Raw genomic sequence first — 16,640 nt, 5'->3', positions numbered from 1 at the left:
CTTGGAAATTTATTTATTAATAAAGCACTGAAATTTCATGTAAAAATATTCAGCCGTTTTTAAGCTGCAGATTGCTTTATCAAACGCACTCTGATGCCGCCGCTCGTCTTCGTCAGCAGTATGAGGTACCATCAAATATTATTTTCTTTTTTCAAAACTACATAATATTTTTAAATGAAATTTGAGAACACTGGTAAACATAAAATTTGCAATTGATTGGCTATCTTATAAAAATTCTAAAAAATTTTATTCTTAGTTAAAAAATTATATTTTGACTTTGAGCCTTCAGTTTATAGGTAAAAATAATTCTGACGTCATCAGGCCTATGAAAGATACTGTAGAAAATTTAATTGGCAACATTTTTCTCTTAAAGTTTATATTTTTAAAAATTTCTCTCTATTTTTTTAAATTGACGGAACAAAATTCTCGCGGAAACGTTAATAACTCCGCTCCTAACCAAAATTATTTTAAAACTAGCATATTGAAAAATACTGTATACAATTATCTAACAACGCTGAAAATTTGACTACTTAAAATTAACGCGTTCTAAATAAATAATACATTTGCGCGAAAGTCTATCAAAAATAGCGGCACACGTTTCTTCGCTCTGGCTTGAGGCTTCCCTCCCTCATCTCCTCACGCCGTTCTCGTGAACGGCGGCGGCGGCGAGGCGGAGAGGCCTTGGCAAAGGAGACTCTAAAAATGAAGTACTTTTCGGTTTTCTCAAAAAATTACGTTGCGACAAGAGGTTTTCTGGTGCGCATTATGTAGCTTATTTATCAGGCTATTATTTAAGACGAATTTTAACAAAATCGAACCACAAGTTTTTTATTTACGGCGATAAAACCCTTTTCACCCATAAGCCACAATGAAAATTTTAATAAATTTATACGTTCTTCCTATAAGGAAGTGGATGTTGGCGTATGCTATTTTCTTTTTAATTCAGTTAAAAGATTTAAAATTTAAATCATCAAAGATTTCAATTTTTGTTTGGTTCCTCTTTAAATTACAAAGTTGTTGGCAAAGAGCTATTCTTTCATAATGTTCAGTATGACATTTTTCTATCTTGGTTTTTTCTCTACGAAAAAAAGATTTAAAATTGAAATTTGAAAATTTCACCTTGAAAAAATGTTTGGAATTTTTTTGAGATAGCCAATCGAGCAAACAGGTTTTATTCAATCCCCATTTAAATCCACTTAAATTATTTGAATCTAAATTAATCTTTAAGGTGATGCCTGATGGAACCAAACTGAAGTTGCCCCCCGTTTTGCTGGGCGAGCTTGGAAATGACCCGAAGAAGCAGAAATTGTGCGTCTACGGCCACTTGGACGTCCAGCCTGCTCTTAAGGTTTTTGGCTTTTAAAAAATATTTATGATTTTGTTTTAATTATTTAAAATTAGGAGGACTTGGGAGACACAGAGCCTCTTGACTGAGAAGCAAATTGTATGGTCGAGGCTCAACTGATGACAAGGCGCCGGTTTTGTGATGGTTGCACGCCATCGAGAGCTACCAGGCGCTCGGAATCGAAGTTCCAGTCAATCTGAAGGTTATAATTAATTTCATATCATAACTTTAAAAATTATTATAAGGTATTCATTAAAATTTTTAATATATCATTAGATTACTCTCAGCATAATAAGATGAAAAAATTTTTTTTTTTTTATGAAGTTCCAAAATATTACAAGAGTTTTCAATTTTGAGAATTTCAAATTAGAACTTTTAGAATCAATTTTTCTTATAAAAATTTAAAATTCTACAGCTCTGGATTGATTTTAATTTATTAAAATGGTTAAACAATTGAAATATTTTTTAATATTGAAAATATGCATTTCATTTAATTTCTTTAAATAATTGTATTCTAAATACGATCTCTTTTTTGAATAAATAAACAAAACGAATGACTAAAAACTGAAAAGTACTTTATTGTGCTAAAAAATCCAGTCCGTGGCAATTAATCTGTTTTTCCATAGCTTTTAAATTGCAAATTAATTAAATTCTGAGTTGAAATGCAAATGAATGAAATTGATTTATTGCGTTGTAATATTCTTACTTTTAAGTGATCTCACAGCAAAAAAGTATTTTTTAATTTTTCTTTTTAAATCCAATTCTATTTTGAAATTTCTCCAAAAAAATGAACCAAAAAGAAAATTTTCATTAATATCTTATTCTCTTCTAATCTAAAAATAAACTCAATTAAAAATTTCATTATTTTACATTAATTTATTGAGAGAATAAGAAAAATCGCGACTTGATCAGAGTGTGCGACTGATTGTGAGTTTCGGTCCCGCCGTGCGCACGCGTGTGGCGCTGCGTTCACGGCCAGCCGGAGAGACCAAAACACGCGTCTTTTATTTCTCATCCGTCAGTCAGTGGTGCCGATTATGCGCGCGTGTTGATCTCCGCGGCCGTAGTAGAAGCAAAGGATGGCGTCGCCGCGGCCGTCGCGGCCCCGCATCAGTCTGCCGCCGGCCGAACTGACCAGTTTTTCGATGCCGCCGCTGTACCGGATGCCGTCGGCGGCGTCGACCCTCGGCATGCCGGCGATGGCCGCATCAATTCCCGGGACGGCGCTGCCCGACGGCCCCTGGGGGGCCCACGGGGCCTTCCGCTCGGGCTTCGTCTTCAAGCAGATCAGGGGCGTCAAGGACTTCACCGTCAACATGGGCAAGTCGGGCCTCAGCGTCGGCGAGAAGACCGCATTTTGGCTTTACAATAAGGTATTTAAATTTTTTTTGCGCAATTAACCTGTTGATTCAGATTTGCCATTCAACAGTTGGTTCACAAATCATAGTTTTTTTTTTAATTATTACCAAAAATTTTATGTGCTGCGTGATTGGGAAGTTAGTAAAATAGTCGCAAGAAAGGTCCTAGACTGTTTTCTTGTCGCATAAGATAATTAAAAAAAAAACTATTAAAAATAATTTAAATTTTATTTTACATCAATTAAGTCCTTTTCTAAATGAAAAAGTGCTTAATTTTATCTAGAAATTTATCATTTGGAGGACATTTCACTAAAAAAAATTATGAGTAATTGTTTAAAAAAAAGAAAGATAAATCAATTGTTGTGAAATGGAAACTTTGAATGGATTTGAAACATAAAGATTTTGTTAAAAATTCCTTGGCTAAAAAAGACCATGAGTTAATTGAATTTATTCTTAAGTTAATTTCTTGTCAATATTTGGCATTTTTTGAATTCAAACCTCTTTCTCCTTTTTTTTTAAATTTTTTAAACAAATGAAATAATACAATATTGAGCTTTTTCCAATACTTTCCTTTTCTCTGTCTAAAAGTACCATCAAAATTAATTATTTTTTAATATCTTTGTATTTTTTCTTTCTTGTCATTTCAATTTAAATTAAAAATGATTTTGAAAGCGGTCTCTTGTGTCAGTTTAAAATTTTAGTCACGCCCGTCAACTTTCGTTTGGTTCCCGACGCACTCTGTCCCGAAATAGACTCCTAATTAAAATGGAAGTCCAAGCCTTAATGTTATTCAAATTGGATGTTCCAGGTGAGCCACTGGTCGCAAAAGTGGTTCACGCACTTTTTCCTCTTCCTCGTCGTTTTGGGCTACAGCATTTTGGGCGCGACCATCTTCGTAGCCATCGAAGGTCCGCACGAAAACAAAGCCCGAGCCGACTTCTTCAGAGAGAAGGTAAGAAGAAGAAAAATTACAATTGTTTGTTTCTGCTTTTTAACATAAATAATTTTAACATGAAATAATGTATAATGTTTTCGGCCGCGCGCCTTGAAGCCGAATTCTTGGCAGCCAAACCAGAATCCTTTTTATTTTTTTTTTTCTCCACAAATCACTTCCTCCGAACCGACGTCTGATGTCTGTTGAATTTCGTCAAGCTCGGTTTTAAATTGCACAACAGCAAGTTAAATTTGACGAAAACCAGTTGTTAAAAATTAAAGCTCAAGCAATTAGAATATTTTAAGTAAAATAAAATGTAAATTATTGAAATTATAGGGACAAAAAAAACAGTTGAGATTAATTGAGAAATAATACTAAAAGTACTAATCACTGATAACACATTTTTCCACGCAGGTACTCCTTGTAGAAGGTGGGAAAATGGTCTACAACCAAAAACTAGAAGAACGTTGCCAGGTTGTTAACTTTAAATTTAATTTGAAAATACTATAGAATGTGAATTTTTATTTTCTTATATTTAATATTAATACAAAGGCCAAAAATTAAATTGATTGAATTAAAAGATGACAAACATTCTTGCGTGTTTTTATTTTCAATTCATCAAAATCTCGTACATTTTGAGAAATTTTAATAAAATCTAACTTTTTTCAACTTGCAATTACTTCGGTTCAAGAATGAAATAAATTGATTCTCCAACAATTAAAACTTTTGAAAATTATGTGTTAATTTTTTTTTACAGAATGTTGAACACAATAAAATTAGGATAATATTCACTTTTGAAAAAATTTAAAGACAAAATATTAAAATTTGGTGAAAATGCAATTAAATCAAGTCTTTTTCCTCCATTATTTTGAATCGCTAATGAATCACTGAGATTTCCTATGGCCTGTTGCTGGAACACTTCCAACAGCCATTTGTGCATTTAACCGAACGAGTTGAGTCACAAAGTGCGAAGAAGGGCCGGCGCCTTTCCTGCTTTTGCTACGAAAGCGCCCTGAAGTGCCGCAATCCCAACGGAGGATCGATAACTCGGTACACCACGAAGTCCTGTCACTTGCACGAGGTGTTGCGTGGCCGACGAAATCGCACGCGAGCAAAATTATATATTTATTAACAATTTAAATTCTATGAGAATATATATGTAAATATATTTTTTTAATAATACCAAAACAAACAAACTGTTCTACTTTTATGGTTTTTTTATGGCCGCTGCCTAGATTTGCGCGTTTTTGTTTGTTTAGAGGATGCGGCTGAAATTTTGTAACAAGATAAACTGGTAGGATAAAATAGAGCTACTTCATTTCCTGCTCTTATCTAGTCCGCGAGACTGCCATTTGGACACTTCCCTTTGTGCCATCAGAGACGTTATTAGTTGAACATTTTTCGGAAAGTGAATATTGAATAATTTTCGACCTTAACTTTTATCCTCTATTGGGAAAATCTGATGCTGAAAATCAACAAAATTAACAAGCTTTTGAAAGCTGATCAAATTTCTTATCGATTATTTTTGGGCTCATTTCCTTGCAAGCGGTAGTAAAATAATTCAGCAAAAATGAAAAACCCATTCGTAAGTTACTTAAAGATTTGAAAAGGGTGTCGGCATGTTGCTTGGAAAACTTTTAAACAGGAAATTCGGTCTAGCATGAATTTTCTTTCCGGACTTTTTGCGTTTGCAATAATTTTGCTGGGATGAAAATGCAAAAAGTTGCTCATTTTTTATTAATGTTTGAGTTTGCATTTTAATATCGCGTTCTAAATTGCATCTCTGCAGTGCGTCATTCTGACATGAGATGAGTTTTATGTTTCACGCTTCTTTGATATTCGCTGCATGTTTTTGTAAATTTAATATCCGTCACAGTCGTTATACTTTATATTCATAACGTAAGTGCTGCTAGTAATTTGAGACTGGCATTTTGCTCTCTTGTTACTTCAAATAAAAAAAAAAATGTAATATTAGCTCATACAAGTTGCAATATAGTTTGAAACGAATAAATAAAAATTAAGAGTGAATCAATAAAAATTGAAAGATACAATTTTGTAAGTAAATTTATCGCAAGGAGCTCCACATTGGCAAAGGCTCTGCCTATTTAAAAGTTTTTAAATCTGCCAATTTGAACGTCAAAATTTAAAATAGCATTTAATTGTTCTTCCTAAAAAATTTCACTATTTATGGGTGGCGTGAGAACTGACTGATTATAAAACACCGCAATTAAACTAAGTACATTCGTGTCTAGTCAGTCAACCCGAGTGAATTTCTTTTGGTTCGTTTAAAAAAAAGCTAAATGAAAAATGAGCTCGGTTTTTTTATATGTTCAGCGTTTCTGCGGCCCTGCCAAGTGATTGTAATTTTTTGCACGGAGAGAATTTCACATCCACTTGAGATGAAAAAGAGAACCACTTGTAATCGCCGCTGGCTTTGGAGTTTATTTGATGGTACCGAGTCCAAATTCGGTCGTTGAACTTCTTTGTTCCTGCGCTTCTTTTGCCTAAAAAGGTCAAATGAGTGCACACGACGCAAGCGCGTATGAAGTTCAATCCTTTCAAAAACACTTTCAAAATTATTAATCGATTTTACTGATTTCATTTAATTTAAGGTAATAATTTTTCACAAAAAGGGTAAAAGCATTGCTGGAATTTAATTCCTAGCAAATTTTTTGCATATTTCAAAATAAATATTAAGGTCATTACTTTAAAAATTTAATTCAATTAATTAAATGTTTGTAACTAAAAGAATCTGATTTAGTAAAAGGCAATTTAGTAGCGTTTTTTTCCATTTATTTATTTTTTTTAATTTATTTCTCATTGTTTCCTTAAAATTAGTAAATTAGTTTTTAAATGAAACTCTGCAGACACGCACCGATTGCTAAAATCTTTATAAAATACTTATTTTTCAATTTTGTACTAATTTTTAAATATTTTTACTAATCCATTTATGAATTTGCTTTAGTTTTTCATGAGACGTGCTAATTTTGTTTGCAGCAATCGTTTTTGGAGGACTTGCGCTTGCTGTCGACAAACTTGTCCAAGTCCAACGAGGAACGGTGGTTTCTGGAAGCGACTCAAAGACTCAACAAGTACCAGAACTTTTTATACACGGCGTACAAAGACCGCGACCTTATCGACAAACCAACCGACACGTGGAATTTTTGGAACGCCGTTTTTTACTGCGGCACCATTTACACGACCATTGGTGAGTGCATTTTTCTTTTTTAATATTCACCATCAGTTCAGCATTATTTTAAAGAAAACTGGATTTTTTTCACATTTCGGGACTTTAAAAAAAAAAGACTTGATTAAATTTTTTCAAGTCAGCTGCAACTTTTTTACTTTTTCTGTTTGTTTTTTCTTTTCCACGAATTACAGAGACAGGATCAAATAAACGCTGTAACCAGATTAGTGTGTAAAAAAAGGCGAGTTTTCGTTTGTTTTGGAAGAGAAAGGAGTCGTTTTCAGCTCGTCAACTTTTCACGCCGCTCCAATTTCAAATATCATTTTAGTGCGTTCAAGCCCAGACTTGGCTCGATTCCGAAATCGATCCCCTGCGCCGTCTCACTTGTCGATTTGGCGTGGTCTGCTGATGCTGAGCAGAATTGCGATAAAGTAAACCCATTGGAATAATAAGCACTCTGGACGCGTCATTTCGCCGGAAAAATTTAACATGTTGGTGCGAACAAAAAATTGAAAGCGTCTCGCCGGCACACCTCCGATTAATTAATTGCGTGTTTTATTGTGCTGAAATTAATTTTAAAAGCGAGTCCACCGAGCTAGCCGGTTGAACTTGAGCCAAGAGAACAATTGGAGCTTGTTTCTTTTTGCGCCTCAACTTGGTCGAGACAAATTGATGAGCGTGAATTTACATTTAAATGAGAGGAAATAGCAGTTATGGTTGAATTGATTAAAATTAATATTTATTAAAATTAAACTTTTATTACATCTGTATCTATGTGAAGAGAAGTGACGACAGTATAAATTCTTGTCTCATTGTCAGTAAAAGAAATTAATTTGAAGCTACACAAAACTGACAAATCAGGGGGGGAAAGGAAATATTATATTGATACTTTTAAAATATCATTTTTCAATATTTTTTAAATAAATTATGCTTGATTTTAATAAAGATAAAGCTAATTCCGAGATAAAAAAAACACTCCATCAATAGCAGCTATTTATGTTTTTACTCTGTCAATCCGTTTTTGACAATATTTGAAAAAAAAATATTATTTAATATTACAAGCAGAAAATGATGTTTTTGTAAGAAAAATATACATATATTGACGTATTGTAAACAAGAAAAATACAAATTTAATTTAATTTGCTGAAAACAATAAGATTCTTTCAACTGGGAAATTTTCACCTTCAATTTGGGCCAAAAAAGCCACTTTTCCAATTTAAAATAAGGTTTCTTCACCTATACATGAATCAGCCTCTGAATTTGCGTGTCGGACAGAAACGAGCGTTTTATTCAGGTAGTTAATCTGACGTTGCTTTGCTAATAGTTGCGTGCGTTTTGTTTTTCGCGTAGCCGAGCGTTGACTAACCGACCGAAAAATAACACAATCAAATCGTAAAGCCGACGGTATTTTAATCCCCGGTTACTCAGTGAGCGAGAAAAAACGACGAGAGATGGTCGCGCTTCTTGAGTCACACTCGTTCCCCAACCCCAAAAGCACCTTTTGTTCTTCTCCTGGAGCGTCCGACCGTCAGCGGCTAAATTTAAATTTCAAAAGGTTTAAATTAAATAAATGAAAATAAATCAACGCGGGTCGCGTTCACGGCCCGTTTCAAACTCGCTTTGTTCGCCGAGTCAGATCAATCTGCCAACCAGTCACTCAGACTTTCTCGAAAGGGCGGCAAGGAGAAAAAAATAAAAAAATCATTTCAACGCAGTTTGCTAATGGCTACGGTTGCGTAAATAACGATGGCGGCGGACGAAACGGAGGTGTGAAAAACATTCTCAACAATTAATGCACTGAAAATATATTTAAAGCATGTCTTAATTTCGAAATTTTTAAAGGAGAGAAATAAAACATACATAACAGAAGATTTGGGGCCAAATTTCCTGAAACGTTGAAATTTCGGCAACAGACCCAAACACAGCATCATTTAAAATTTGAATAAAAGTTTGAAAAATTCGCAGCTAATTCATTTTAGAGTTTTTGTAAAATTAAAATAAAATTTTCCAATTTTTATTACAAAATTTCTGTATATTCCATGCCATTATTTTATCAAAATAATATATAAACATTTTATAAAAAAATACCCCTGTAAAGATTTTTAATTTTTCTAAATCAAAATTACACGAAAAATTTCAGACAATTTCTGTAAACGCGTCGTGATTGTTTCATAATTATTTAAAATAATATAAATTGCTCTCAAAATAAAGCTTAACTTTTAGATTCATAAAAATCAATATAGAAAAACAGATTTAAATAAAAATGGCATCATTTTATAACGAAGTTAATATTTATAACAAATATTGATGCACTTGTGAGTTTTTTATGATAAAACCTAAGCTCTTTTGGGCTAATCCCGCTAAGTAATCTGAAGATCCGTCAACACTAATTAAGCCCCGATTTGATCTCGGCGGGGGTCGGACGCTTAAAAAGCAGTACGGCGCGTCAATAAAATAATAATGGGGCAGCGCAAAAGCTGATGAGAGAGTTTGGATCTCTGTCGGCGGCGGCGGACCAGATGAGGGCCGCGCGCGTTATAAAAAGATGAGGCTCTCTCGCGCGCGCGTACGTAATTTTAGTTTTGGCCCACAACTCTTTCTGCGGAGGTGGTGCATATATCGTTTCCAAAACGCCAGCCAGGCACTGACCTCACTGACGCACGCGAAATTCGTTTCATTTGCATGAACATATAAAATTGAATTGTTTACGACTGGTCGGAATTTAAGTGAAGAGGTAAAATTATGAGCTGCGCTAATAAATTTCTGTGCATCGCGTTATTTCAAAGATGAACCTAAAATTATCCAAAGACATCCAGTCGTAAAAAAAATATTTAAAAAAAATATTTTCCTGGGTTAATTGAAAAAGTGGAATTAGTGTGGTTCAATTTTTTGATTGAGCGTTTTATTTGAAAATTTAATATTGACAAAGTTGCTGTGGTTTGATTTCCATTTTATTTATATTTACTTGACGCATTGCTAAAGTTGGTATTGCATTCCTGGTTAAAGGATTTTGATTAACATTTTCTTTAAACAAATTATTTCACATTTCAAAGACCAAAATTTTACCAAAAAATCCTCATTTTTATAATTTTCTTCCACTATTTAATAAAAAAAATCATAATTTTTAGTCCATTTCATATTTTAATTATTTCTGCTAGAATAAAAAAAAGTGCTTTTATAGTAACAAAATCAATCCTCGATAAATATGCATCTTTTTTACAAAAATTTGCACCAAGCCACTGCAAGCCACCAAAAGCGTAAAAAAGATTTTATTTTTCTTCAGTTTTCGCCTTTTAAATGCAATGTTTTTCCTGAAAAATCAAATATTTCAAGAAGTTCGAATATTTTGGACCTTTTTTTAATTGTCTTCAGACATGAATACTCATTTTTTTTATCGGTTAGTTTTTTTTTAAATTGATACGAAAAAATTATGAGCTGGATTTTGACTTTTTACAAATTATCATGAATCATTTGCACGCGCCGCTTAGATTTGAATCTGCAGTCGATCTAATAAATCAGCCCGCATGAAGTGAATTATAGGGGTGTGTGTTTATTCAGCTTGTCCGTTTGCCAGGAATGAGAATGAAGTCTCCATGTGCACCGAGAAGAAGATCTAATAATAGAGGGGATGAAAAAAGGCGAGCGTAATTTGTGGTGACGCCGCCCGACGACTCCCTTTGACACAATCTTTTGGTTTCGGGTTTTCCGAATTTACGATCGGATGTGGCGCTCGTTTGTCGGAGAAACTTGCAGGAAAATTTTAAATTTCGAAATGAGCTTCACTGATTGGAATAACAAACCGTCTCGTCTGTCAGATACATAATTTTTAGGTTAAACCAAACACACTTGAAAGTTCTTTTTCGGAGAGGGGTCGAGAGTTTGAGTTTCATCCTCTCAGCCTGAAAAAAATAAATTTTGATTTGCATGGTTTACCCGCCGTGAGATGTAAACAAAAGAGAATCTCCTGTCAAAATATTTATATTGATGACATTTTAGCAGAACATTAGATCTATTTTTAGAACCTGAAAAAAAAAACTATGAAAACGTATATTTTTAATATTGTTTCCTTGTATATTAATAAATTTTAATTTTAAATCATTTTGATGCCGTTTTTATGCCGTAAATACCTATTATTTTTAGGGATCTTTTCCATTGATACATCACAATTGTAGATTTGATTAACATCAGATTAATATGAACTCAAGTTTTACGGTAAAATTCACTTTCATTTTTGGTATTTTTTCCTGGGAATTAGACAAAGTATTAAATTGTTGAAATTATTGGTGTTTGAATTTAAATTTGCTTTTCCTTAATCACTTTTTCGAGTCATTTATTGCTTGGTAGAAAAAAAATATCCTGTTCTACACGTTTCAGCCCATCGAGGAAAAGCCAAATTTAAATTCAAACTCGGTGCGTGAATCAACCCTCGAGCAAGTCGAGTGTGAAATTCTTTCAATAGAAGAACTGACAATTTCAAGGAATCGGCGTCATATTAACTTCAAACCCAAACTTAACTTTTGAATAAAATGTATAATGGGAAATTTGAATTAATTTTTTTTTTTAATTTTAGAGCAACATGTCGTTAATGTCGTTTCTCAGCGCAGTTGTGTCTCCACTCTTCCTCTAATAATTTTTTGCCTGACAAATATATGCAACCCGCGCAACACAGAAATTGAATTATTTGCTCATAACCTTTTTTAATTTCAAAATATTTCTTTTATGCCCGCGAAGTTTGCATTCAGGTCAGCGTATACTTCCATTTCCTATTTTGAAATACCAGATGAGTTCAGTCTTTCCTGGCTTTGAAGATTTGGACATTCCCCACTGATTTTGGATTTCAAATTTGGAAATGGAAGTTTGCTTGACCCGAATGCAAAGCTTGTGGTTATAACAGGAAATTTGTAAAATCTGAATAGTTTGTGAACAAAATGTTCAATTTTCTTACTTGAGCAACATGAATATGGACAACCTTGTTGAAGACAAGGTTTTCTTATTTCCAAAAATTATAATCAGTAATTAAATTTATTGAAAATATCACCATAGTTTGTCTTATTTTGCCCGAATTTATGAGTCAAATTTTGCCTACTATTTATGCCAGGAAATAATTGGATTTCATGTAATATTTAAATTTTTTAAATTATTTTACAGTCTAAATTAAATTTACAGTCTTAAATTTATTAGATCCACTTCAGATTTGCCCCCAAAATTCTGCATTAAATGTGTTGATTGACTTTTTTAAAGACGAGGAATTTTAATTCTTGATGCAATTAATTAATTTTGAGATGATATCTTTGTCGCGATTGGCGCGTCTTTCACACGTGCGATCCTCGAGTTGTTCGCGGGTTCACCTGGCGGTGCTGCGAACCACGAACGCCGCAATGCGAAGAAGAACTTTGGCAGTCGCTCGGCTGCGTCGTTCTGGCGCGTAGGGCGGGAGAGCGGCCGGCCGGCGAGGGGAGCCACGGAATTAGCCGTCGGACGGAGGTGCTCCAGTTTTGCTGCTGCAACATGGCCGACGAGGACGACATGCTTAAGGGCATCAAGGGCGAGTTGTCGCCGAGCGATCGCGGCAGGGCGCCGCTCGCCACCCTCGAGACCGAACTGACCTTTCACCTTCGTGAGCCAGACGAGGTGCTCGTCCGACCGGCCGTCCGACGCCGAACGTCCCACTCGAGGGACAGGGCGGCCAGCAAGGAGGCTCGCAGGTATATTAACAAATATACCGGAAAATTAAAAATTTATGTTTTTAATTAAATACGCAAGGGGGCTTCTCTTTTTTTTTTACTTTCGATGATTATTTTCGGACTGGACTATTTTTAGCCGCAGTGAATCAACTGCTCAAAATTTCTTATACCCCCTTTTGTTTTGCTCCTCCAAGTGAGCAGACAAGCAGTTTTATTCAATTAGAGGCGGTTTTCCACAAGAGAAGCCGCATAGTGGAAATTTTTTATGCAAATTTAAATAAGTTTTTATTTTTATTGTTCTCCCGGTAAAAATTATTTTGAAGTTTGGATTTTTTCATAAGTTTTTGTTTTGATCTTGAAAATAAAGGGCAATGAAAATTCCACCTCATGAATTATTTTGATAATTTTTTAATTATGTTTTGAGTTTGTAAGTTTTTGTTTATTAAATTTTTTAAACATAAAAAAATGCTTTATTTACTACTGAAAATTTGCTCTTACCATTTTTTTTAATTTATTGATTTAGAGCTGCTCTGTACGTATTCAATTTTATGATTTTCATGTAGAATCTCTTATTTAATTCAATTTTTATAGCAATAATGCTTATCATGGCATATATGATATTTTAATTATTTTAAAACTCACCTGCATATAGAAAAAAGTTAAAATGGTAAATTTTTCAACAAGTCGCCTCTTTCGAAATTAAAGTTAGCAAATTTCCCATAATATATCTCAAAATTATTATATGTGGCTTCTTCATTTAAAATAAAGTAAATATTTTAGCCATTCAATTTCAAATATTTAATTTTTATTTAAATGCAAGTGCATTGGTTCGGAAAAAGCTCGCGTTGAAATTATAATTTCACCAGATTTTTCACTTTAAATTTAAGTGACACGGTGCAAATTTTCTCTACATTTGAGCAGACGGAAACGCCTGGCCGAAATCCAACAGCTGGAACAGGAAGAGGAACGAGTCCCAACTCCTCTGCCACCCCCGGAACCTGCCGAGGACCAAATCAAAGAGGAAGATGAGGAAGCCGAAGATCAAGAGGGGTCGAGTGAAAAGCAGGAAGAAGCTCAAGACGAAGAGGAAAGACCGGGATTTTTCGACAGCTACTTCGAAATGATGTTTGAGGCTCGGCACGTTTGGCCGCAGTTCAAGGCTGATAACGCCGAGGAGTGGGAAAAGCTTAAGATCGAGGCCAACAGGTTAGGTGTGAACTTGGTGCGAACCACCTGCAAGAGATAAGATAAAGATAATTGCATACAAATAGGAAGTAAAACGTACAAAATAGATAGGAAAAGGAAAATTAATGATAAAAAGTAAAATTTTCAAAGTGGAATTTTTTCCGAGTTTTTGTAATTTTGCTTGCAAATCATTATAAAAAATTTTAGGAAAAATAATATCTTCACAAATTATTATATTGTTGTACATAATCCCACTTTAAAAAGAAAATTTATTTTTAATAATTTATTTAATTCACTTAAGTAATAATACTTCATCTCTTATAAAATAAAATCTGAATTGGCTTTAATTCAGCGTCTTCTGAACTAGTTTTCTCACAAAAAATTCAGGTGTTTCTGCGCCTTCGTGATTCTCTTCCTCTTCTGCGGCTTTGGCGGATTCGTCTTCCGCTTCATCGAGAGCACATTTGAACAGTTCTACAAATGCGGGGTCAAGCGGGTCAAAAGGGATTTCATCGAAAACCTGTGGGTCAAGAGTCAACAACTGCGCGAGGAGGAGTGGAAGTCAATGGCGCGCAGGAAGTTGTGGGAGTTCGAGGACCAACTCCAGGTCGCCTTTGACGCCGGAATCAACACCTACTCCGGCAAGCGCTCCTGGAGTTTCCTCAACTCGGTCGTCTACTGCATCACAGTGGTCACCACAATTGGTAAAGAAAAAAATCAGACCCTTGTATTATTAGGGTCTTTTATACTAATTCTTGTAAATTTAAAAAAATGTGTGAAATCTTATTTTTAAATTATTTGATTTTTTTTTCATAAATTTGAATTGAAATTATGCCAGAATTTTTGCGTTCTTTAAACTAACACAGGATCTTCTATAAGAATCATTATTTGAGGTTTGTTTTGGTGGAAAATTTATGAAACTGTTGAAAACATAAAAATTGCATTTTTTGTTGCTTGCTAATGCGTCATTGTCATTTTATTTATTTGAGAGCTATACTTACTGACTTGGTACAGTCGCAGCACTCAACATTTTTATCATTCTTTTATATTTGATTACAAGTTTTCCGCACTGCAGATACAACCACCCTTTTAAAACTCAATTGCTCCAGCCGGCGCACACATGGTCGCTCGACACGAAAGAAAGACACGCTCGATAGAATTTTAAAAAGCCTGAGCGAAGCGCGTGGGAAATAAATTACGCCTCACTTTTTTAGCTTTGGAATCGTGAAAAAAGTATCTAATACTTTTAAACATTGTTTAAATAATTATTAAAAAAATGCTGAACTGTTGGTGTTTAAAGTGCAAGCTGATTTTTAATCTTTTGGATGATTTTTTTAATTTAATTTTGTCTTGAATGCAGGCTATGGTCACATTGTGCCTTCGACAAACACAGGAAGGGCGGTCACCATCATTTACGCAATTTTTGGCATCCCATTATTTTTGATACTGCTGGCTGACTTTGGTAAGATGTTCACCAGGGCCATGAAGTTCCTGTGGGCGTTTGTCCGCAGACTTTATTACACCGGCAGCTGTAGGAAAGTCAGGCACACCGGGCCTGTTCAGGTAATAATAAATAAGAGAATATTTTTGAGACAATATAAAAAAATCCTGTTGAATAATGAACACAATTTATTTTGGTGGCCGGTTATAAAATAAATGAGTGGTGAGTATATTCTTTCTTCAATTTGTAGAAGTTCCAAATTTTTGCTAAATCAAAATCACCATTGCTTTGCATATAATTCTAATTAAAATTATTTCTTACATATTAAAATGGGAATTTGTATTTCAGGACATGATGAAAGGAGTTCAAATGGTGTATGACATCGCCCGTTTCCAGAAGAAGCCTGGCGACACCAACGGCACCAACCGTGGTATCAACGGCGCCGACCCTGAGGAGGCTGGTGCGCAAATGCAGGAGCTGCTGGGGGTGCCAGGTACGGGTGGAGAACCACCAACACCTGCTCCCAGCAACTTCTGCATTGATGACGAGTTCAACCTGCCCATATCCGTGGCATTCGTCATACTGGTCATCTACATATTGGTCGGTGCCTCCCTGTACTGCATCTGGGAAGAGTGGTCATTTTTTGAGGCTTTCTACTTTGTTTTCATTTCCATGTCAACCATCGGATTTGGAGATTACGTCCCCAATGTAATTACTTAAAATTAAAAAAAAAAAACTATATTTTTATCAATAAATTTTTCTAACAGCATCCCATGTTTATGATGGGCTCGATTGTTTACCTGGTCTTTGGCCTGGCTTTGACCTCTATGTGCATAAATGTCGTTCAGGTAAAAAATTATGAAAAAAAAACTAAGGAGAAAGGAAACTAATTTTTAAAATTAATTTTTAGGTGAAGTTGTCCGACTCGTTCAGACAAGCCAGTTCCAAAATAGGAGCCTCCTTTGGCCTGAGACTGGCAGCAGCGGCCGCTGAAGAAGAGGCGGCCAGAAACACTCCCGGCCAAGTCGAATTGGCCGAGGTCCATCACCCAGCGGCCAAGAAAGCCAGCGAAGAAAATTTGGATGGTCTCAGTGTGGAGACCCAGTGATAAATTATTCAAAATTCACCCATTGAATTTTGACGATTTTTGAGATTAAATTTGAACAGACTGAGCGAGTGTGTGTGAGTGAAAGGGGCCCTTTTCATTATTGCGGCTTGTGATTATTGTTTTGATTGCACAAATATGTTTAGAAAATTTAGCGTCCTGGTTTTCATTTATAAAAGATTAAGTGCCTTGACGGTGTGTGCTCACTCGCGGATAAAGGTTGATTATTATGCCAGATAAAATACAAGTTTCAATGTCACAAAATAAATGACTTCTAACCTATGAGGAGTGCTGACGATTATTTGAAAAATACGCTTACCAAAGATAAAATGATGCAAATAAATCTTATTCTACATCTTAATAATTCAAATGAGTTTCTTTTAATGAATCAAACATGTACA

General features: G+C 34.7%; 1 protein-coding gene across 3 annotated transcripts; it reads left to right on the top strand.

The window, feature by feature from the left end:
• The first annotated feature begins 2,347 nt into the window (after positions 1–2,347).
• LOC132204695 (TWiK family of potassium channels protein 18-like) lies at positions 2,348–16,618 on the top strand. Of its 3 annotated transcripts, XM_059633347.1 has the most exons (8): positions 2,348–2,718; positions 3,512–3,655; positions 4,052–4,111; positions 6,635–6,845; positions 15,054–15,256; positions 15,483–15,842; positions 15,902–15,982; positions 16,045–16,618. In XM_059633347.1, the coding sequence occupies exons 1-8, from the start codon at positions 2,425–2,427 to the stop codon at positions 16,240–16,242; spliced, it is 1,551 nt and encodes a 516-aa protein (XP_059489330.1). In that variant the 5' UTR covers positions 2,348–2,424; the 3' UTR covers positions 16,243–16,618. The 3 variants fall into 3 exon arrangements, with proteins under 3 accessions (XP_059489330.1, XP_059489331.1, XP_059489329.1); XM_059633348.1 differs by lacking the exon at positions 4,052–4,111 and having other exon boundaries at positions 16,045–16,617; XM_059633346.1 differs by lacking the exons at positions 2,348–2,718; positions 3,512–3,655; positions 4,052–4,111; positions 6,635–6,845 and adding exons at positions 12,231–12,529; positions 13,430–13,714; positions 14,081–14,397 and having other exon boundaries at positions 16,045–16,617.
• Positions 16,619–16,640: the final 22 nt, after the last annotated feature.

The sequence above is a fragment of the Neocloeon triangulifer genome, unplaced genomic scaffold (assembly GCF_031216515.1).
Source record: "Neocloeon triangulifer isolate White Clay Creek 2 clone unplaced genomic scaffold, ASM3121651v1 ptg000022l, whole genome shotgun sequence".
NCBI lineage: Eukaryota > Metazoa > Arthropoda > Insecta > Ephemeroptera > Baetidae > Neocloeon > Neocloeon triangulifer.
The sequence above is the reverse complement of the archived record's forward strand: the minus strand, read 5'-3'. Positions and strand labels throughout refer to the sequence as shown.

Excerpts from the sequence above, each read along its gene's own strand:
- LOC132204695 (XM_059633346.1), top strand. The coding sequence starts at position 12,333 with ATGGCCGACGAGGACGACATGCTTAAGGGCATCAAGGGCGAGTTGTCG. Across the intron at positions 13,715-14,080 it reads CTTAAGATCGAGGCCAACAG|GTGTTTCTGCGCCTTCGTGA; the intron begins GTTAGGTGTGAA and ends CAAAAAATTCAG. Across the intron at positions 14,398-15,053 it reads CACAGTGGTCACCACAATTG|GCTATGGTCACATTGTGCCT; the intron begins GTAAAGAAAAAA and ends TCTTGAATGCAG.